This window comes from Belonocnema kinseyi, chromosome 8 (assembly GCF_010883055.1).
Source record: "Belonocnema kinseyi isolate 2016_QV_RU_SX_M_011 chromosome 8, B_treatae_v1, whole genome shotgun sequence".
Lineage (NCBI taxonomy): Eukaryota > Metazoa > Arthropoda > Insecta > Hymenoptera > Cynipidae > Belonocnema > Belonocnema kinseyi.
This window is the reverse complement of record NC_046664.1, coordinates 49,607,599-49,632,778: the sequence shown is the minus strand read 5'-3', so window position 1 is coordinate 49,632,778 and position 25,180 is coordinate 49,607,599. Positions and strand designations below refer to the sequence as shown.

Below are 25,180 nucleotides of genomic sequence, written 5' to 3'. Positions count from 1 at the left end.
GTAATAGAATTTATCCTAAGAAAGTGGGTACAGACACGTTTCAGGGCAGATGTTTTTGTACCATAAATAATAATAAATAATAACTTGAGTGAGTCTCAACACATATCTCACTTCATTATTAATTAAACACTTTTATTATTTGTAATTACTATATAACATAACCTATATTGTTTTGACACTCATATCCGTTTGAAGTTTCGAACGCAACCATGGAAACTATCATAACCTTCATCCGCAGATGCACGGACTTGACCGAATGGCCGATCCGAATGAAACTTAAAAGGCGCGAAATATGAAAATACCCCTGTATGATGGCTTCTCCCCTGTTGTTGTGCAATTCGGGTAGCATTTTACTCGCCATGTATGTAAGGCCCAGTGTGTCCACCCTTCCACCCTGTATGTAAATTTCCCTGAAAGTTGTTACTGAGGGACTTTTTGCTTCAACTAATATTAACATATATTCTTTGTTCCTTACTAAAAAGTCAAAGAAACGCTGCAAATTAAAAAAAAATCCCGCCACTTTCTATCCTTACTCTGATAGAAGATATTTATAAACCGTAATAAGTTGTATTAATTATTATCTCACTAAGTAAAAAGTGAAAAAAAGTTTAAAAATTCGGGAAAAAACTACAGCTATCTAGGATTACTATATGAGAATATAGTTACATATGAATAATAATTTGTTTAAACCATTAAGTTGGATAAATTGCATTAATTATTACATCGCTCTAGGTAAAATTTGATTAAAAAGTAAAAAATTCAGAAAAAAAACGCAACTATTTATCATTACTATGAAAGAAGATGTTATAAACAATAATAATTTGTTCAAAAAATAAGATTTGTTATATTTTATTAATAATTACCACACTGTGGTGAAAAGTAGATGAAAAGTTTTAAATTTCAGAAAAATCGCATTTTTCTAACATTATTCAAAGAGAATATTTTATGAATATTAATAATAAATTGTTTAAGCACATATTTTTGTTAAATTAAATAAACTTTCACCTCCCTATAATTGAAAACTGAAAGCAAATGGAAAAATTTAGAAAAACCTGCAACTGTCTAGCATTATTCTAAAATAATATTATGACAAATAATAATATATTGTTCAAACAATTATTTATGTGGAGTTTGATTGTTAATTGCTTCTATCTAACTGAAAACTTGAAAAAAGTTGAAAAATTGAGAAAAAACCCGGAATATCTAATTGTTTTATTAAAGAAAATTGTATTACATTAACAACAGAGAAATGCTTCTTTCGGTAATTTGTTTTTAAATTGATTAAATGTTAGGATTTTTTGAGTGCATTTATATACAAGTATTTTTTCATCAGATTATTATTAAACTAGATGAAGATTAAAGAAATGTCCCCTAAATTTGTTTCCTTTGGTGGAAAAATACTGCCATAAATTTTCATTTATTAAAAAAAAATTGTTCAGAGGTTCTTAGCTTAAAATTTTTTCTAAATACAAATTTAAGGCAAAAAATTCTCTCACTTCCAGAAACTCTTGGCTAATTATTGTGGAATAAACAATAAATTTTATGAAACAAAAAATTGTTTAGAGATATTATTAGGCCGAGAATATGAAAATGTATAATTTAATTACAAACAATGACCCCTAGTATTAATATTTTAGATTTATTCCTGCTTTTAAATTTATTCCTGGCCTATAATGTCTTCAAGAAATTATTTTTTGTTTCATAAAATGGAAGGATCATTCTTCGGTAAATAAAATATAATTTTTTCAAAGAAGAAAGAATTTTTTAGCCCTAAATTTTTATTTCTCAAAAATTGAAAACTAAGCAAAATTAATTTACAGAACTATAACGGCCTAGTGAAACCTCTAAATAATTTTTTAAGAATAATATAAAATTCATGACATTTTTTCACCAATGTAAAAATTTTTTTAAATTTTGTTCATAATGTAGCGTTTGCAAAATTTATTTTCTCGCACGTTTTTTTATTTTTATTTTTATGTATTTTTTATATAAAAAATACCTCCCAAAAGATTGCAAATTTGGCAAAGTATTCTGACATCAGGATTTAGTATTCCAATCAATATGCAATAAGGAAAAAAGTAAACAAATCGATGACCCACTTGTTGCCTTTGACATGTATTTTTCTCAAAAAGGTTCAACAAAGGTTTTATTCAGAATCGTAAATCATTTTTCCCCTCATAATATAAATCCCCCTATTGTACATCTCATTCCGAGCAACCTAAAGATGATCAATGAAAAAAGATGAGTTTACTAAAAGTCTTTAAAACCCATTTAAAATATTCTATTTTTTTCATGGTTAACCAACAAAGAAAACTAACGAAGAAAACAAATACTTCAAGTAAAAAATATTTAGGTCAAAATACTAAAACATGTAATATTGAGACAATGAATAAAGTCTATATTTTTAGCCTTTGGCCTCGTGAAAGCCCATAAAATACACTATCCTTTACGACCAGTAATTTCGAGAACAGGTTCGCAACTAGAAAATTGGACTAATCACTCAGTAAAATTATTAAAGAATCCATAAAATTTTCAAAAACAACATTTTTATGGTTGATTGAAAATGCTTCAATACTATCTTAGGGACCATCCGCGTTATGCGATTATGTGACCGTTTGGTGAATTATAAACTTCGGTAATAAATCAACAATTAAAATAAAAAAAGTGATTTTCATAGTAAGTGCTAAATTTTATCTGACAGTTAATCCGGGTATTATTGAATTTTTAAACTAAGAAAGGTAACTTTCAAACCAAAAATGTAATGATTGAACTTTGAAGACAAAATGATGAATTTTGTATACAAAAAAGTTGAGTTATCAAATAAAAAATATGGAATTTTGATAAAAAAGGTTAATTTTATACCAGAAAAGACGAATTTATTTTTTTTTATTTTTAAGAAAATAGTTCAACTTTAAAACCTAGTTTTTGAATTATTATCCAAAAAGTTGAATTGCAAACAAAAAGAATAATTTTCTACCGAAAAATAACGAATTTTCAATTATATTCAAGAATTCTCAATCAAAAAGTTACATTTTTAACTAAAAAATAATAATTTACTTATAAAAAAGACCAATTTTTAACATAATTCAAGAATTATGAACTCAAAAGTTGAATTTTAAAATTAAAAAGATGAATGTTTAAACAGAAAGATTAATTTACTACCAAAAAGACGGACTTTCAATCAAATTCAAGAATTTTTAATTTAAAAAAATTGAATTTTCGACTGAAAAAGATTCATTTAATACAAAAAAACGAGTTTTTTCATACAAAATTAAATAATTCTAAACAAAAAGTTGAATTTCATCTAAAAAAGAACAATTCTTAGACAAAAATATTAATTTACTACAAAAAAAACAACTCATTTTCAAAAGAATTCAAGAGTTTTTAAACAAAATAATAATTTATAACCAAACATGACGAATTTTAAACAAAATTCAAGAATTCTGAACCAAAAAGTTGAAGTTTTAACTAAAACAGATGGATCTTCAAGCAAAAAGATTAAATCACTACCCAAAAAGATGAATTTCAATGAAAATTAAAAAATTCTTAACCAAAAAATTGAATTTTTAACACAAAAAAAATGATTTACTACAAAAAAAAAATCAAATTTTTAATACAAAATTATAGAATTCTGAGCCAAAGAGTTAAATTTTCAACTAAAAAAGAACAATTTGTAACCAAAAATTAATTCACAAACAAAAAAACTAATTTTCAAAAAAAGTAACGAATTCTGAACCAAAAAGTTCAAGTTCCAACTAAAAAAGGTTCATTTTTAAACAAAAAGATTAATTTGCTACCAAACAAGACGAACTTTTGATAAAATTAAGAAGTTTTCAAACAGAAAGTTGAAGTTTCAACTAAAAAACATGATTCCTTAAACAAAATAATTAATTTACTACCAAGAAATACGATTTTCCAATCAAATTCAAATATTCTACACGAAAAACTGGACTTTTAACTAAAAAAGATCCATTTCCTACAACAAGAAAAAACTAATTTTCAACAAAATTCAAGACTTCTGGAGCAAAGAGTTGAATTTTCAACTAAAAAAGAACAATTAATAAACAAAAAGGTTAATTTTCTACCGAAAAATTCTAATTTTCAATCAAATTCAAGAGTTCTCAAGCAAAAAAATAAAGTTTCAATTGAAAATAAAAAATTTTTAAACAAACAGATTAATTGTCTCAAAAATTATTGTTTCCAAAATTATTTATGAAAGAATTAAAATTGCCATGAAAAAATGATGGGATTTTGATGAATTTCATGTCCAAATTGCTAAAAAAAACGATTTCTTGACGCTATAGAATAGATAGTTCATTCAGTTTACTTTTAATTAAATAATAATATTTATAAATTAAAATTTGGAACTTCTATGAGCTTATTTATGTTTCCTACTTTAGTTGAAATAGTAATGGGAGATTCAGAAAATAAAGTTTTTCAGAGAAAGAACATTACATTTTCTAGAAATTATTTTAATCAAAGATTAAAAAAATATTGTGTAAACAATTTTTCTTTTTCAACCATTATCCCGTTTGATCTTATTGGAAAACATGTTTTTGAATTATTAATATAAAAAAAAGAATAATAATAAGATCAAAAGTAATATTGAAGATTATCATACATTCAACACAATTGTTTAATCTAATATTTAGGAAAAATTTCGAAGATTTTGTAATAAATTTTTGGAAACGTAAAAGACTAATATTATTGTTGAATTGGGAAAAAATTAGTATAAAAAGCTAGAAAAATAATGTGCTATTAACAAATGTGAATGCATAGAGTGTGATATAATGTCTATAAGGCAGACGCAAAGGCATTTTCAAATATGAAACCGAAAATGGTCATAATTTTAATTTCCACGATGTTAAGATCCTTCATCACGAAATAAATGTTAAAAAGAGAGAATTCATGGAGGTATCATTCATAAAGAGAGAATGAAGCAAAACTACTTGTTTTAAACAAAGGATCTCTCAAGATATAACGAATTTTGGGACATGATTATTAATATTAAATTTTAAAAAATAATTAAGCCTGGTTTTATCATTTTCAGGATTCTAGGAATATGGTGATTTCCTTTAAATGATCCTTTTAGAATTTTTCTTCTATTTCTGATGTTTTGAGATTCAGAATTTGTCTGAAAATTGAAGAATCGCCTCGAATGGATTTATTATTTATTGTAAGCTAACTCATCATTTATTTATAGATGTTTTTGAATTTTCAGGTATTTTATCAATTTTAATTTGCATCAGTTTTTGATTATGTATACTGGATATTATAGATTTGAAAAAATAATAATTTAAAATTTAAAACAATTTCGAAAGACTGAAAACAAATTTAAAGTGATTTATTTTAAATATTTAATTTTAAGAAACTACTCAAGATTCCAAAAAATGTAAAACAAAATTGAGATTTTTAAAGAATTCGAACAAAGAATTTAGAATTCTTTCAAGCTTTTTGAAATTTTCAGAAGAATAAACTAATCTCATTAAGATTTTTATGAAAATTTGTAATGCTTTTTATGAGAAATTAATTTAAAGTCCTTCAAATCATTTCAAATGATTGCATAAATTGTCGAAAAAGTGGCTGGAAGAGTTTAAGGCAAGTTTTTAAAGATTTTTTTCTAAATTTACAACACAGAACACAATTTTTTTAATTGTTTAGAATTTAAAAAATGTAGGAAAAATTTGAGTAAGATTGAAAAAGTATTTAGAAGTTGTAGAAAGAATCGAAAATAAATTGAAACTTGGAGAGATTTTAAATAATGTACAGCAAAATCTAGGTTTTTGAAAATTTTTAACAAAAAGTTAGAAGTATTTTGAGAATTTTTAAAGGGTTTGCGAGAATACACTAATTTTTCTAAGATTCCTGATAACATTTTTATTTATTTTTTATTTTTTAAAGTTAATTATAAAAGACTGTTTAGAATTTTTTCAAGCATTTCAAAATATTTCCAAAATTGTTAAGAAAAAATCTAAAAGTCTTAAGGGCAATTTTTTAAACTTTGCATGATTTAAAAAAATTCTAAGAAAAATTCTAATCAGTTTAAAAGATATTATTTGAGATATTATTAGGAAGTTTGCAAAAAATTTGAAAGCTAATTTATAATTTGAAAAGGGATACTTTTTTAAAAACAAAATGTAAATTTTAGAAGGTTTTCAAATAAAATGTTAAAGCTTCCTAAAGATTTTGAAAGGTTCGAAGATGTTAAATTTTTTTTTAAGATTTCTGAGGAAAATTAAAATCATAATTATTCTACAAAATTATTTTAATATTTCGAAACAAAATTAGCAAGCTTTTGGAAATTTTGAAATATATTAAGAGAATAACAAAAACTTCTTACGATTCGTGTACAAATTTTAAACATTCTTTTTTAATTAATTTTTATAGAAAATTTAAAAAAAATTTAATATTTCAAAATATATCTAAAAATGTGAAAAACCAATCTGAAAGGTATTAAGGCAAGTCTTTAAATTATTGAATATTTTTTAGAATTTTAGGAATAATTATAGTCAAATTAAAAAATACTTAGTAATTTTACAAGTTTTAAAGAAATTAAAAATATTTTGAAGCTTTGAAAGATTTTCGAATATTTCTAAGATATTTTCTTTTATTTCTTTCAAACTAACTATTTCTTCAAAGCTAGGTTTTTTAAAGTTTATGGTGAGAGGATTCATATATTTCAAGAGAATTAAAATAATATACAGGATTGTAATTATTTAGATTGTGGATTCATAAATTACTAGTAATTAGTTTTTTAATAATTGAAAAACTTTTACACATCAGCAAAATTAAAAAATGCAGATTCTTAGACATCCCATTACCATTGTTTCTACTTTCCGTAATCAACAATTATTTATTTATTGAACTAATTAATTATTGACAGTACAATTCACTTTCTTCCTATTTTTTTTCAAAAGTAACTTTTAGAATGAAAGTTCTGATTCATCCGAAAATATTTGACGTTCTCGTATCGAAATGTAGCACTACTCGTAGTTTTCCTATAAATAATTCCTGCTGGAGAAAGAATAAAGAAAAAGTTAGAGGTTGTTTTTGATTGACTCTTTCCTTTTTCTCCGGCTTGTTTCTTTTGTTATGTAATTATTGCTAATAAGCCATTAAGGAAATAATTTGGAAATCTAATTGCTTAATTTTCTCAATATTTTGGCAATGATTATACAAATTTTATTTTATTTCTCTTTATTTAATAATATTTATGTTATCAAAATATATATATATATATATATATATATGTATATATATATATACACCATTAAGCCAATTCCCTTTCGGGGTAGGCGTGACTCACTGGGTGGAGAAAGGAGTAATGTGTGGAAGGGATAGAGAATTTTCAGACTGATCCAGAAATCTAGTGTTATTTGTGTAAATTAACTCTTTTGTTTCAGGCGCCATTCACTCTACTGACACTCTTTTTATTAACTACTTTCCGCCATACTTTCCTGTCCTGGCATACCTGTCTAGCTTCTTTTATGTCCATGCATGTTTTCAAGCAGGCTCTCGTGTTTCTGTGACTTCTTATGTCTATTTTAACTAGAGTCACATTCACAAATTCTAACCATTCATTCCGCGGTTTACCTCTGAGCACGCTGCCATTTACTTTACCTTGATACACTTGTTTCGTTAGTCGTTCATTTGGCATTCTCTCAACATGTCCGAACCATCTTAACCGATTTCTTTCCCATGGGTCTACTAGCGTCTCTTCTGCACCACATTCTTTCAGAATTAACTCGTTACTGACTTTGCCCATCAAAGTTTTCCTGCATATTATGCGCATGAATCTCATGTCAAATGCGTTAATTCTACTCTTATCTTTTTCTTGATAAGTCCATGTCTCGCTACCGTGTAGTACAGTCGGTACAAATATAGAATTATGTATTCCTATTTTAGTTTTATTTGATATATTTTTACTTCTGATAAGGGGACCTGCTCTACCAATAACCTTCTTACCTTCGTTTATGCGTCTATCTAATTCCTCATCTATCTTCCCGTCCCTAGTAAATAAGCTACCAAGGTCTACGAACTTATCAACTTGTTCAATTCTCTCATCATTTAATAAAATATTGCATAGTGTTTTCTCACTCTTTCCTTCGAACACCATAGTTTTTGTTTATTTGCGTTAATTTTAATTCCCATTCCCTTCATGCTTGCATCTAGTTTATTCAACATTCTTTGTAAGTCTTTGATTGACTCTGCCATAACAACCTTATCATCTGCGAGCGCTAACCCACGTACCCTTACTGTTTCGAGATCCACACCCTCTTCGTCGAAGAGAGCCATTCTTAAACACTTGTCCATAAATAATGTACATAACCATGAAGACATAACGCATCCTTGTCTAACTCCTTGAATAATATCGAAACAGTCACTCAACTTCCCATTCACCCTTACACTCGCTTTGTTATCCATATATATTGTTTTTAAAGCTAGTAAGAGCCATCCATTCACTCCATACTCTTCCAGGACTTCCCAAAGTTTACTTCTATCTACCTTGTCAAAAGCTAATTTCAGGTTAACAAATGCACAGAAAATTTTTTTTCCTACTCTCAAACTTTTTTCTGTTATTTGCCTTAAGTTAAATATTTGATCCGTACATGATCTTCCTGGCATAAACCCACTTTGGACTTCCCAAATATTTGCTTCTGTTATTTTCGTTACTCTACGAATAAGTATTTTTGAGTATATTTTACTTACGGTACTTAATAAGCTAATCCCTCTGTAATTATTGCAGTCGCTTTTATTTCCCTTTCTTTTGTATATTGGTACTATAATCGCTTTTTTCCAATCGTCTGGGACGTCTCCCATCTCGAAACATAAATTTATCAATTCGCAAGGTCTATGCGGTATGCACTCGCCACCGTGTTTAAGCATTTCAGCGTTAATACCGTCTACTCCGGCAGCCTTACCGTTTTTCAAGTTCTTAATTATATCCCTAAACTCAGTGACACAGACTTTCTCGATTGAGTTTTCTATCGCATCGTGTTCAACTTCGCATTTGTGATGTCCTGTAGCTTCATCTCCGAATTGTCTCCTAAAATATTCACTGAAAGCCTCTACTATTCCGTCCGCATCATATACCATTTCCCCCTACTATTTCTCATGTTGACAATTTCTGTACTTTTGTTTCCTTTCATTTTTTTATAAAGCAGTTTCTTGCTTCCATCAAAGTCGTTTTGTATTTTCATCTCTTCTTCTGCTCTAATTATATCTTTACATTCCTTAACTAATCCTTTGAGTCTCCTGTTTTCGTTTCTATAATTATTTCTACGTCTATTTCTTTCCTCATTGCTAAGACTTGTGATGTTAGAAGTTGTCCTATACGCTTCTCTCTTTGCTTTTTGGGCAGCTTGAATTTCATCATTCTACCACGCATCACTAGACATTCTTTCTACAATTGCGGTACCACACACTTCGATCGTACATCTAACAAGGATATCCGGTAACTTTTTCCAGGCACCCTCTATATCTTTGTTCTTTATACGGTCCTCCCATGTTGACCTATCTATGCTTTCGATTATCTTATTTTGGAAATCTATTCGCACATCCGGTTTCTGTAGGTTCCTAATTTTTATTAGCGTTTGTTATGTTTTTTTGGTTCTCTTTTTTCTTCATCCCCGACCTAACTTAATTTTAGAGATCAGAAGGAAATTATCAGTATTGCATTCAGGACGCCTCATGACCCTTGTATCTGTGACTAACTCCCTTAGTCTTTCATCCGCAACAACAAAGTCTATACTGCGGCTGTTTCCTTTAGACCAGGTGTGCATGTGGATTATTTTATGCCTGAAACAAGTATTTGTAATAAACAGACCCCTTTCTCAGCATATACCAAATAATTTATCTCCGTTATAGCTTGTTCTTGGATCCCCAAAATTATCTAGTACTCTTTCTGTATCCTGATTTTGGATGCCGACCCATCGGTTCATGTCTTCTAGTAGAATTATACTTTCCCCATATTCGCAAATGTTTATTGTGTCATTTAAAGTGTCCCACAGCAGTCTGGGAGACACGAAACCATGGTCTCCGAGATGCTGCTTTGCTCTTTCATTCAAAATCAGACCTACTCCTTGTTTACCATGTGATTCACAGTCTACTCCTGACCATATTTCAAATCTGCCTTTCAACACGCCATTTTTTTGTCTTTGGTTTCGCATCCTTTCTTCTTTGTTTCAGGCAAACATAAAATATCTAATTTTCTCACTCCATAGTTTCACGCAATTCTTTTGCCTTGAGATCATTTACCACCCTAGCATTCCAAATACTCAGTCTCCATTCGTCGCCTGAAACATGACCTTTAGATTTTCCGTGTGCATGCCTTTTGTCAATTAAAGTTCCAGTCCTGTCCGAGGCTATTTTGTAGTCTGTATTATTCACTGTTTAGATTATAGCTTAACTATCACCTTTATGCAATAAGTTTATTTTCTGAATCGAAATCATATCAAAGTTAAGTAGCAAATCGTCGTATATCCCCCCCCCCCCCGGTTCAAAATCTCAGCGTTATTTGCAGTTTTTCGATTTAAAATTTCTTTTTTATCGTAAAATTATAATAAATTGATATGAATTACTTATCTTTAAGTACGTTTCCGGATTTCCTAGTAACTGCATAACAAAACAGAATTTTAAGAAAGTGCATATATTCAAAATTTAAAATTGTCTATTTAGCTTTTCCCCAAACCCGAGATACATGACCGGCCTCTTTTAGAGTTATTACAAAACTGCTACAAAAGACACAAGAGAACGTGAGAGTCGTTGTAAAACTACGTCACATCCCACAGCCGTATTATAACCACGAAGGAAAATTTAAGAAAATCATCTTCTTTAAAGTCCTTTTAAAACCATTGAAACTTTGTAAATACACTAAGGAGTTTACTTTGATAAAATTTTCCGCATCTTTCAATACACAGCCAAACTTTTCATCCCCGATACACGCTTTATTGAAAATTCTTACCTATAGGGGAAAACATATCGTTTTCTTAATGCATAAACATTACAATACTTGTTCTCCCTTTGATATGGCCCTACAATAATATATTGTCCTGTATCCTATCGCAAGGTGAACACGAATTTCCCATTATCGTCCGCTGTGTATGTACATTATCGTTCACTAATGTTCAAAGAAAGGACAATTTATAACCTGATCTGCTCTCTCTTTAAGTGAAGTTTCCTTTCCGAAAAGTAATATTAATCGTAAAGACTCATCGCGGTAACAAAAAAAGTTCATAAAATTCCTCGTATAATAGCCCCTAATAAATATATTTGTAATGATTTGAAAAGAATATACCACGTGAAAAATGAAAAAGAAGTAATTCGAGAATTTATCGAATGTTGTACTTCGACTACAACTCATGGAATCGCCTAGGAAGATAGTAACGAAATTATGAAATTTTAAAAAATTGTAATCGAATTTAATTTAAAATTCTTATCTTTAATTCAAGCCAATTTAACTTGAAAAGTCGGTACAGGTTCTTCAGTATTATTAAAAATCTTATTAAATATCACATTCTTTCATAGATTTAATTTATTTATCAATATGGCCAAATCAATTGCAAAGCGGGTAGGTAGTCTATGCTCAAGTCACATAATTATTTTGCAGTTTAAATATATTGTTTTTCAAAGAAAATAAAATGAAACGTATGAGAATAATTAAATAAATTAAAATAGAGAGTTTCTATTTTTTTGCGGGACACAACAAAATTGTACTGTTGAGAACAAAATAAATATTAATGGATTTTATACATATTATCCCAAAAATATTTATTTGAGAAACAATTTTATTTCTTTGACTTTTTTTCTCATTTTCATTAGTTTTGGTAAAGGATACGAATTTTCGTTTTTCAGACAAAAAAATAGTTTTTGAGTAAGTTGATGTTTAATATTTTTAGAAAGACCACCAATTGTGTGCTTTTTACGAACCTATGAACGGATTTCGAAAAAGGGTGGGGAATGATATAAAAATAAAAAATAAAAGTATAAATGCCTGTATTAGATTAAAATGTATATCACTTTTACTGAAGATGTTGACGATTTTTCAATTTTCAAATTCGAGAATAACTTTTTCAGAAATAATATTTTGGCAAATGATATTGTGACTGCATCCCTAATGGAAATTAATTCAATGTATTTCAATTTAGTAATATTAAGAAAACATTCCAATTTTACAGATTGGAAAACTTGGAAGTTACGAACTTTTCCACACTTATAGAGCCTGACTTTCGTTCAGACTTCCTTATAAAAGTCTATTTAAAGTTCAGCACTTGTTTCAGATTATTATCTTCAAAAAGAAAATTTTAATATCAATGATTATTATTTGAACGCTTTGAGTTTGCAGTGAACTCAAAAGAAACCTACACGTACTTGCAAAGAAATTTCAAATGTAGGTTTCTATTTATGCCAAATAAAAATTAATCCACACGTAAGAAAGACAATTTTTTACTGCTAATTTACAAAAAAGTATTCTTCAAGATGGTTAAATAAAAAAATCTAAGAAAATGCACTTGGATCATTTTTAAATAACCTATTTATAAGTTTGATTTTAAAAATTCCGTAGTATTACAAAGGAATACTTTTTCTATTTGAAATTTTTTTTGAGAGTTAAATAAAGATATTTAAAAAATTTCGAACTACTAACATTGAACATTGATTGAAGTATGGCATTACAAAACTGGGTAACTAACCAAAAAGGAATTTTTTAAGGGAGCGAAATATCATTCTGTAAAATCGAATTAGCTATTAAATATTGAACTTTAAATTTGTTCCAAATATAAAAACATGAATCTGAGATATAGAAATGTTAAATGAGAATAAAATATTTTTGATCCGAAGTAATTATTCTATAACGAAAAAATTGAAATTAAAAATCGCAATACCATGATACGACATACATTTTTTGCTAAAAATCCGAAAAAAATTAGCAAAAGTGTATCTTTTTATACATTAAATGATATTAATTTCGATAAATATTTATTCTGTGAGTGTAAAAAATTATTACTGCGTTAACATTTTAACTGAAATAAAATCTCTTTTTTATTTCTTTGTTATATTTTTTATCAAATTGAGGTAAGAAAATTTGAGCAGATAGGAACAGTAACGAAACAATGATGCTCTACTTTGATAATAAACTAAAGAGTTCTTTCCTTTTTTATAACTGTCTAACAATTTTTTCAAGTTTAGCATTGAACCCACTTTTGGTCAAAATATTGGTTATCCAGTTCTACAATGTCATCCTTTTATTAAGATTTATTCGATTGATTAAATAATTACACAATAATTATTTATTATAATCCTTTATTTATAACCATTGAAAAAATAACAAAATACAGGTTCAATATACATTTTTTAATAAATAAGAGTAAATAAATATCAGTAAATAGACTTAAATTATAAATGTACTATAAGAGAGAAAATGACACAAGATGTTTACTGGAAGCTTATGATTCCAAATAAATCACTTGCCAGATACCTAAAGTAATTTTAAAAAAAATTAAAATTAAATTTTCTCACTTGTAAGTGTAAGAGGGAAAGTGAGGAGAAATGAGGGAATTGGGAGAAGGTGAAATAAGAAGGGGGATAGGAGGAAGAATCAGGGGTAATTAGGTGGGAAATAAGCGGAGGTGAAACGAGTGCGATTAGGGGAAATTGTGGAGGAAATATGGGAAATGAAGGCAGGGAAGTTAGGAAAAATGTAGGGATGGAAAATATAGGAAAATTAGGGGAGGGGAATCTGATGAAATGCCGAGATTATGCAAAAGGAAGTATTAATAGTGATGAGATATGAGGGGAAGGCAAATAGAGAAAATGAGGGAAAAATTTGGAAATAATAGATGGAAAGGGATATAATAAAATAGATAAAGATAGGCGAAATAAGAGCTGAGAAATAGCGGAAGTTAGAAGAAATGAGGGGGGAATCATGGAGGGAAACTGGTGAAATTAGGGGAAATAATGGGTAGCAAAGTACTGGAAATGATAAGTTGGAAAGTAGGGGGAGAGGGTAAATGATGGTATTGGAAGTAACAGGAAAGTAAGAAGACGAAGTACAGAATGTAGGGGAAAGTAGGGGAAAGTAGGGGAATGTAGGGGACATTATTTTTAAATAATATTGAGAAAGTAATAGAAAGTAAGGACTGAAAAAAGAAAGTAGTGAAAGGGGATTGTTATCTGGGGACGCAATGTGTTTATTTGATATTTTGAAATTTTGTGTGCTAGAAACTCTTTTTGATAGAAGTATTCGTTCTGTACTCCAAGCCTTCAATAAATTTTAATTTGAATAAATAATAATTTTTTTATGATATTTAAAAAAGTAACAAAATCTAGGTTAAATATGCATTTTTAAATAAATAAGAGTTTATAAGTATCATTTAGCTGATTTTAATTATAATTTGAAAATAAAAAATAAAGTGGGACACCGCTTTTACCGGATGATACTGCCATATTCATTATAATAATACTGATTTCTTACAAATAAATTATCTGACCCTTAAGTGTGTGATAAGATTTGAGTGAATGGGTAGTAGGGGAAATTTGGGGAATGAAAAGGAAAGTGGTGGAACAGATAATAAATGAGGGGAGGTGAAGTGGGTGCAATTAGGGGTCATAAAGAGGGAATTATGAGGAAATAAAGGGAGGGTAATTAGGTGACGTTATGGAAGGAGAAATTAGGAAACTCAGGAGAAAAACGCAGAGATAATTAGAGGAAACTAGGAAAATAGGGAAGGTAGAAAAAGTCAAGAAATAGGGAATGAGAAGTAGAGGAAGTAGAGGAAGCAAAGCATAATTAGGGCGGGTAGGGGAGTAGAAGCAGGAGAAATAAGAGGAAATAAGTTAAATTATTAAGGCGAAGTAGAGATTGTGGGGGAATTAGGGGAAATGATTAGAAACTATGGTGTGTCGGGGAGGGAAAGTGACAGCTGGGTTCAGATTGTATAGGAAGGTGAGTGTTAACTATGATAACGAGGAGATGGAGAAGTAAAGGAGGAGGAAGTTTGGAAGGAGGAAGAGAAGGGTGAAATAAGGAGAGGGAAAGTAGGGAAAGTAAAAAAAGATAAAATATGGGAATGAGTGGTTTGAACGTCTTGATCATCCTATTAACAGGCTACGGAACTCTTTTCTGTAGGTGAAAACATTTTCTTTGACTATTTTTTCTTAACTTACGTTGTATTTGCTCTGCAAAAGGTATAACATATTTCTGGCAGGAGACATTCATCCCGGACTTTCATAAGCTTTTCAACGATTGAGAATAGTTCCTTCACTAGTTGTACCGACAATATCAGAATTTAGTGTATTAGGGACTATTTTTCGACATAATTGAAGCTTTTTTTATAATATTGTACAAATTTTTAAAAACCAAATTTAAGCCTGAAAATATCATTCTTTTACAAGAGATGTGTTTTATGGTAACAGAAAGATTGTTTTTGCTCAGTCAGCAAATTTCGTGAAGCCGGATGATACAAATAATGTTGATTTTCAACAGCGTTATTGAATGTGAAATCGTATGCTACATACATTGAAAGAGAATGTACTGAGAATTAATGATAAAAACGGTGCGCCAATATCCGTCTGCAATAACAAATTTCCCTTCTATTGATAACTGAACACGCAGAATGGTGAATCCATCACAGTCTCATCACCCCCCCCCCCTGCCACAACCCTTCTTTCTATCTCGCTCTCTCTCTCTCTCTCAATGTCTGGTCAATGAATGGATTCTATTCGAACCAGGATATCGAGCATAAAGCACTTCAAGTGCTTTATGATAGAAAAGAGATCGAGTTTAAGTGTGGAAGACTGTCTGTGAGCGAATTCTAAGAGATAATATTAGAAGGGAAAAGAAATGTGCTAATTATGCTTTACAGAAATGTCTTATTTCCTTATTTATTCTCTCCAAATTTTAGGTTTAGTTACACTTTTTTGACACTTATCTATACGTTTATTCATACTATTTATTGATTCCAAATATAGGTCCGCGCTTTTCGGTACATGGGTAGCTGAAAACGTCGGCACCCGTTCCTGGCCATCTATCGGTTATCAACGAAATAAAAAGAAACTTTCAAAAAGAGTTTTATTGTAGTCACACCCGTGTAGAAATTTTGAGCGGGTTCGGGTCGAATTTTGGCAGGGTTGCCCTGCTTGTATCCGGAATCTGGCCAGGCTGCCCGGCCGAATTCTGGTTGGTTTCGTCACGCTGCGCTGGTCGGATCCCGGCCGGGTTACCCGATCGGATCCCGCATACAAATAGGGTAACCCGGTCGGAATCCGACCGGTTTTTGACTAGGCTCCTCGATGGCATTTTACTGGAGCCTTTTAACCACACCGAACATATTCTACTAACTGGTAGAGATAAGAATCTTTGTCAGCACTTATTTCCAACTGTAAAGTATTTCAATTTAAGAACTGCATTCATAATAATGAATATATTAACTACAAACATTGATTCAATGTAAGTACTAAAATATAGGTTATGATTCTTAACTTTCTGTAAGAAATTACAGTGTAAGAAATTAAAGTTAAATGGCATAACAAATTTACTCGTACCTTAAGCGTAACTTAGTTTGCATAGGTTTTTTTACAAGCGGTAAAATAAATTTCAGGGGTTTTACGTGACATCCTAACCTATTAAACCTGTTTCGAAAATTAATTCAACATTAACGTTAAAGAATATTAATAATGGTTACTTATTCACAAAATAATTCACTTATCTTTATAAATAATCCGCTTGCTCCAGAAAATTGGATACAATTTTGTGAAATTTAACAAATTTCTTAACGGATAACCTGGCGTCCACCGACGTTTTACTGCGTTTTTAGCATTAAAGACTCCGGATGTCGCCGAATCTTTATCAAGTGCAAGCATGATAACGTAATTCAAAACCTCGTTCAGAAAAAGTTATTTCTCTTCTTATTACGTTTTTTTCTTATTCAAGACAATATATAAATACATTAAAAATAAACAAAAATCGTATCACAAAAAATAAGTATAATGTCACTGGGAAACTATGTTTGAAAAGAAAAAAGAAGTTGGTCAACGATTTCGCAGTCACGGCAAGTCTTTCGCCGGGCAATTAACAAAATAGTATCTCGGTTTGACCCGGTCAGATTCTGGCCAGAAACCTTTTTCTGGTCGGGTCAAAGCAGGCTATTTCTACACGGGCAGTTTCGGGCAATTATAATACTTTCTCAATCATAAATTAAGAGAATGTAATAAATTATTACAAATTTTTATCTCTTTTTGGGTGAATAACTTTCCTATCAATTTTTTTTTGTAAGTTGTGCCGTTTTTCCACAAATATTTTATTTATTTTTTATTTTCAATGTTATTTTTCACGAGTAAAACAAATAGTACGAGTCCTATCAAGAAGTGATTATTAACGAATTTGTCAATCTTTTTTGGCATCACAATTTTTGTTAATTCATATTTTTTCTTATACTATATAATTTTACCACAGAATAATATTTTTATTGTTCATTATTTTTTGTGCAATCAAAATTTAAATTGTTGATTTCCTATGTAATTCCAAAAAATTGTTATGATGATCTTGTAGGGCTCTCAAAAAGCAATTTTTTTCTCCTCCTGACTTTTTTTCATGTCGTGCGTTTTTTGGCTTAAAAATTTGGACTTTGGATTGAATTTTGAAATTTTGTAAATTCTCTAATTCTAAGAATTTTCTTTTTATCGAAAAAAGTCATTAGGATAAATTGTTCACCATTTTTAATGGTATAAACATCCGTACATGGAATTTTCAAATTCAAAAAAGTGGTCTCAACGATTTTTAAAATGCACTCACTTTTTGAATTTTCATCTAAAAGTGCTGGTTAACAAACTCGTCCTTTATTTTAGAAACTAGAAAAAGTATGCCAAAGATCGACTTTATCCGTCCTTTTTACTCAGCGAGATAATAATTAATCTGAGTTAGACAAAGGAAATTTTTAAACAATCTCTAATTGTTTATAACTATCTTTTTTTAGAATAATGCTGGAAAGTTGAGATATGTTCTAAAGTGACTATCTTTTTGTCGAGTTTCCAGTTAAAATGAGGTAATACTTAATGAAAGTTAACAAAGCATTTGTTTAATCTATTCACTATTGTTTATGACTATATTGCCTTAGATTAAATCAAGAAATCATGGTTTTTTTCTGAAAATTCTAACTTTTTATTGACTTTTTCGTTATGGAAAAATAATAAGTAAGCATCAAAGAGAATTATTTTTTTATAGTACTCCATTTTTTCTGAATCCCGGATTAAAGTGAGCATTACATTTCTCAAGAAAATTTCTTAACTCCTTCTTCTCTCGTTAAACGCAAAATCCGTTAATTAGTTTTTCTTTTCCTGACAGAATAAATCATAATATTTTCACTGGAAATGAATTTTCTTTCACGAACACTAATCAGTCCTTTTCACCTTACGTTTTCTAGAAAAACACTTTTAATTCGGATATGCCACAAATTAACAAATTTATATTCAAACAATTTTTTAACGTTACATAAAAATATTATCCAGACTTTTGTTCAAATTTTAAGAATGACAGAAAAAATATGAATTGAAAAAACCAAGTATTTTAATTTCATTTTGCACTTAATGTTCAGTGAATCAAATTTGAATGTGTTTTCGATTAGATGACTTTTTCAATCTTGCGCTGTCAAAAAAAAAAATATATATATAACTGGATCAACACAGATTTTTTATTAAAGTATATTTTCCATTTAAATTCCATCAGAAGATGAAAGTTTTATTAAAGGGCGTTGAGTTCAAAAGCAAATTCCCCTCATCAAATCTTTACAAGTACGATCATTTCCTTTCCGAACTCTATAAAACCGCAATAAAAAATACATTTACAGATTTTATGTATCCTAAATGGAGTGGATTGAAAGCTGGAATGAAATATTGAAAATCAATAAAAACGAGATCAATATTTTGTACTATAAATTCTTATAATATTATTATATTATTATTTTTTATTATTATTTTTAAAATACAAGGAGAAAACCTTATCGCAAAATAAAAAATTATACAGAGCGTATGCTTCCTTTCCTTTCTGATGCTACTTTACATTTTCTTTTCTAAGTAGAATTTAAACGAGCTTGGAAAGAAAACTTAATTTACTTCAAGATTAAAATTTCTTTACTCTAAAAGTCAAATTGTGAAATAAAGTTTTGTTTAGTAAAAATAACAGTTAAATAACTTGATAATTAACAGTCGTCGTAATAGATGGGGTGTAATCATCAAATTTGTAATGTATAATAATCTATTTTATTAAATTAAATTAAAATATTTAACACTTTTAACATAATTTTTTTAAAGGAAAAACGTTTTTAGTTTCATATATATCACATTATTTTAAAAGCTCTACATATTTAAATAATCTTCAAAGCTTCACTCAAAATTATTTAATTTCTAAGGCTATTTCGATTAGAAAATTAAAAATGTCCTAATTTGTAACGCTTTCAATTTAAGATCGTACATTTTTAAAATAATTTATTTGAAATTTTGATAGGCTGCATTTTCTGTAAAATTACTATTCAAAAATTTGTATTTATTTACAATATTTGTTTCTGGAGACAAATATTAGATTCTTTAAAATAATAATTGCTTCTATCTCTGAGAACTTGTACATTTCCTGTGGAATAACTTTTTAAATAAAAGAATAACAGTTTTAAAATTGTGTAATTTTTTTCTACTTGTGTCGAAAATGTTCTCATTACAAAATAATTTTAGATTATATGCATATTAAGGCGGTCCATTTTTGCCTTTACTAAAAAAATAAATTCCCTATTTTCTTTTTTTTCGAAGCAGTCAGTATTAACCCTTCCACAGGCTGTTGAAGTTAATTGAAAAAATAGTAGAAAGAAATACTTTTTATTATTTTTCTGCATATCGAAATTTCATTTTCACGCAATAACTTTAAAAAATGAAAAATAGCATTTTTATGTAAAATTAATGTAATTACAGCATTTATTTCTAATTTTTTCAACGTGAGTTATTTTAAATTGAAAATTGATATCCAAGTATCTTTCCACTAATTTAAACTGTTAAAGAAACTGTTATTTGTTTAAACAAATTTTTGTCACTAAATCGTGAAGAGTTAATATTTTTTGGGATAAATTATATGGTTGATGAATGTTAATAATATTCTTTGTTTAACATATTTTGCATTCATAATTGCACAATATTATGTCTAAGCAATTAAAAATTCAAAAATATGTTTTTTAACAATTTTGACTTTTGTCATTATTATCGCATGATGTGAATAAATATCAATAAAGGAACTGAGACAAATTATTTTAAAAACTTCACATTTCCTACAAAAAGACGTAAGTGAATTATTCTTAATTATTTTTAAATAATTGAAAAGTCTTTCGCACACATTATAAAAAAGTAACTTATCTCCATTCACAGTTGAGAAAATTGTTTATATAATTGCCAAATATTTTAAACAAGAAATATTACTCTTAACATTTATAAACGATATTATTCATCCCGAAAATAAAAACATTTTCTGATATTAAAGAAAAAAAATTATTTAAACACATTATAGGAAGTTGAGAAATTGAAAATTAGTACAAAAATATTTAGAAACTTGTCGCTTATCGAAAGAGAAAAAATTTATGTTGCAAACAAAAAATATCGTTCTTAGCATGAATTTAACTTGAAACAGCTATTTCGCATTTTTCGGGGCATTTACCGGGCACCGTTCTAAGAGATTAGGATGGTCGAAATTAAAAGATAATAAATTCTAATTATTCATTGAAAAAATCTTAAAGAGTGACTTAATTTTAATGTATAAAAAGTTAAGAACAAGTACTCCTTTTTCAATTTTTTAGAAAACGAGCTTGCCCCACTTAAAATACCATGTTAATTTGAAAATCCCGGTGGCATGGTTTGATGTAAAACGATTTAGAAAGGGAATTTCTCTTTTGGAATGACAAGCAAGTTGGGGGGAAGGGGCGATCAAGCAAAATTGAAACTTGATTTTTTGGGCCACCCTATAGTGAATACAAGCATTATATTTCTTGATTTTCAATTTTAAAATTGTTTCATATAGTCAATTTTAGAACCAAATAAAAAAAAAGTAATTACCTAAGCTTGCATCGTAGGTATTCATATATTCGCTGGTCATGAACTGAGAAACAAGAGCCGTTTTTCCAACCCCTGAATCGCCAAGAAGTACAACCCTGTACTTCGTAACATCCTCTATATCACTCTCGGTACTGTCAATAGCGACACCTTGTCCACTACAGCAAGATCCTTCGAAAGGAGATCTCTCACCAGAAACATTGCTATTTCTGAAAAAAAAAATTATTTTTAATTATAAAAAAAATCTTATTACTGTTAATAATTTTGTCAATTAACAAAAATCTAAGTAATTAAGTTATTAGCACCTGATACATGCCCTTGATCTCGAAAACATAAATATTATTGAATTTCTTTTAGATCTTTAAAGTTAACCATTGCGTATGGACGTGATTTCACTTTTACCTGAGCTCACAGACCGCTGTATATATTTATATCTAATTAAATAAGTAATGAAATTTTTACGATCGAACTTATACAAATATATAACGGGAAATAAAATTAAGTAATAAATTAATAAATGTTATTAACTTTTATCGACAATAATCTTCAAATTAAATTTTTCTGAAAAAAGATCTTCTCACTTCGCTCCTCTTGGAATCGAACCACAGAACTTATGATTGTCGGTTTGGTGCTCTGCTAAATAAGCTATTAGAGAGATAGAAAGAAAAAATCTTTTTCAGAAATATACGCTATCTCAAGCTAGGTGTAGATGTCATTCCACAATCTGTGAAAATAGAAATCAAAACTATCGATCAAGTTAACTCTTCAAATAACATAAAATACTTAACGTCATTTCTGACTAGATGAAGAGTTATTATTGCTCATTTGAAGAGTTAAGTTAATTGATTTTTTTTTATTTATAATTTCACATATTCTAAAATGAAATCTAGACTGTTCGATGGTGACTATTTCAGATGATAATAAAGATTCCTTTAAATTATCCGTATCAAAAATGTAACACTTGGCTTGAGGTAGCGTACATTTCTAAAAAAGAATTTTTCTGTCGATCTCACAGTAGCTTAATTGGATAAGTACCCGAGCGAAAATCAGAAATTCTGTGGTACGATTGCAGTAGAACATTTATATGTATGAAAAAAGCATTAAAAACAATCGAACTTAGAAGAAACTGTTAGTTGATATTTTTTTTCTCTTTTTTTGCTCTCCGATAATACATAATACGTTAACAAAAAATTACCCCTCAGTCATACATACCCTCCCCTAGTCATCAAAAACGTTTTAAAAGTTGGAAAAACACCTTAAACAATGCAAAAATGATTTAGAACTCCAAATTGATTACATGACAATTCAAAATTTCCCCCTCTTCATACTTTTCCCGAAAAACTACCCTTCCACGTGAATTTATGTAGCAGAACATATATATGTATGAAAAAAGCATAAAAAATAATAGAACTTAGAAAAGTACCCCCCTAAGTTATACATACTCACCTCTCGTGATCAAAAACGTTTTAAAAGTTAAAAAACCACCTTGAACAATATAAAAATGATTTAGGACTCAAAATTAATAACATAAAACTTGCAAATTTCTCTCTCATTATAAGTTCCCCTCAAACTACCCTTCCACGTGAACCTATGCAGCGGAATATATATATGTGTGTGTGTGTGTGTGTGTGTGTGTGTGTGTGTGTGTGTGTGTGTGTGTGTGTGTGTGTGTGTGTGTGTGTGTGTGTAATATGAAAAAGCCTAAAAAATAATAAAACTTATAAAACATTGTTAGTCGATATTTTTTTGCTCTTCGATAATATATAATACGTTACCCAAAAACTACTCGTAAGTAATTAATTTGGAGTTCTAAATCATTTTTACATTCTACAAGGTGGTTTTACAACATTTAAAAAGTTTTTGATGACGAGAGGAGTGTATGTATGAGTTAGGGGTAGTTTTTGGATAACGTATTATATATTATCAGAGAGAAAAAAAGAGGAAAAAAATATGAACTAACAGTGTTTTCTAAGTTGTATTATTTGTTATGCTTTTTCTTACATAAATATGTTCTGCTGCCCACATTCACGTAGAAGAATAGTTTTTTGAGGAAACGATAATGAGGAGGAAATATGGAAGAGCAATGTAATTAATTCTGAGCTTTAAAGCATGTCTACATTTTAAAATGTGGTTTTTCAACTCTTTAAATATTTTTGGTCGCGTGGAGAGGGTATGTATGACCTAGGGGTAGTTTTTCGGTAACGTGCTATATATTATCGGAGAGCAAAAAAAAGCAAAAAAGTATCAACTGACTTTGTTTTCTAAGTATTAATATTTTTTATTATTTTTTAATATATATATTTATTCCGATGCGTACGTTCACGTAGAAGGGTAGTTTTTTGAGAAAATGATAATGAGGGGAAAATTTTAAAGTGTAATGTAATTAATTTTGAGCTCTAAAGCATGTCTAGATTTTTTATGGTGGTTTTTCAACTCTTAAAACGTTTTTGTTCACTAGGGGTATGTATGTATAATTTAGGGGTAATTTTTTGGAAACGCGTTATATATTATCAGAGAGAAAAAATGAAAAAAAAATACAACTAACAGTGTTCTCTAAGTTTAATTATTTTTTATGCTTTTTTCATATATATATATATATGTTACGCTGCATACGCTCATGTGGAAGGGTAGTTTTTCGGGATAATTTAGTAGAGGGAAAGATTTTCAAGTGTCATATAATTAATTTGTTATTCTAAATCATGTTCACATTGTTCAAGGTGGAAGGGTAGTTTTAGGAATATTATAATGAGAGGCAAATTTGCAAGTTTCATTTTATTAATTTTGTGTCCTAAATCATTTTTACATTGTTCAAGGTGGTTTTTTAACTTGTAAACCGTTTTTGATCACCAGGGGTGAGTATGTATAACTTAGGGGTAGTTTTTTGGGGAACGTATTATATATTATCAGAGAGCAAAAAAAAGAGCCAAAAAATATAAACTAAGAGTGTTTTCTAAGTTGTATTATTTTTTATGCTTTTTTCATACATATATAAACTCCGTTGCGTACGTTCCCGTGGAAAGGTAGCTTTTCGGGAAAATTATGAAGAGGGGGAAATTTTTAAGTGCCATGTAATCAATTTGGAGTTCTAAATCATTGTTACATTGTACAAGGTGGGTTTACAACTTTTAAAACGTTTTTGATGACGAGGGGAGGGTATGTATGACTTAGGAGTAGTTTTTGGGTAACGTATTATATATTATCGAAGAAAAAAAAAAGAGAAAAAAAATATCAAATAACAGTTTTTTCTAAGTTTAATTATCTTTAATGCTTTTTTCATACATATAAATGTTCTGCTGCATACGTTCACGTGAAAGGGTATTTTGGGATAATAATAAACAGGGCGAAATTTTGAAATGCTATGTAATCAATTTGGAGTTCTGAATCATTTTTGCATTGTTCAAGGTGGTTTTCCAGCTTTTAAAAGTTTTTTGATGACGAGGGGACGAAATGTATGACTTAGGGGTAGTTTTTGGGTAACGTATTATATATTATCGGAGAACAAAGATATAGAGAAAAAAATATCAACTAACAGTTTCTTCTAAATTTAATTATTTTTAATGCGTTTTTCTTACATATAAATGTTCTGCTACATACGTTCACATGGAAGGGTAGTTTTGGGGAAATTATAAAGAGGGCGAAATTTTCGAGTGTCATGTGATTAATTTGAAGCCCTAAATCCTGTTTACATTGTTGAAGGTAGTTTTTCCATTTTGAAAACGTTTTTGATCACAGGGGTAGTTGTGTAAGACTTAGGGGTAGTTTTTTGGGAAACATAATACATGTCATTATAGAGCAAAAAAAGCAAAATATCTCCACTTATCGTTTATCGCATTATAATCATTTTTAGTGAGTTTCTGTAGGTGGCGGCGCTGAGTGGACGTCCTGCTAGCGCTGCCACCTTTTTCTTCGAAGTTTAAAGAGCACAAAAAAATTTTCTAAGCATAAAATTAGCAAAAAAAAAGCAAAAAAATATGGCGTATTCCACTTTATAATTTGCCTTGGTGGCGGCGCACAGTGGGGTGAAATCGGAAAACGAGGTTCAAAATGACATTTAGAACGCAATTATGCACCGATTTTAGAATTTTTTTTTTTTTTGAAAAATTCA

The 25,180-nt window shown here is 29.0% G+C and overlaps 1 protein-coding gene across 1 annotated transcript in view; it reads right to left on the bottom strand.

The window, feature by feature from the left end:
• The window catches only part of LOC117178488, a 257,943-nt gene that overhangs the window by 16,870 nt on the left and 215,893 nt on the right, over positions 1 to 25,180 (bottom strand). The window contains exon 4 of the mRNA XM_033369914.1: positions 21,079 to 21,284. Within this exon, the coding sequence (XP_033225805.1) occupies positions 21,079 to 21,284 (206 nt within the window). The remainder of the gene's footprint in view (positions 1 to 21,078; positions 21,285 to 25,180) is intronic.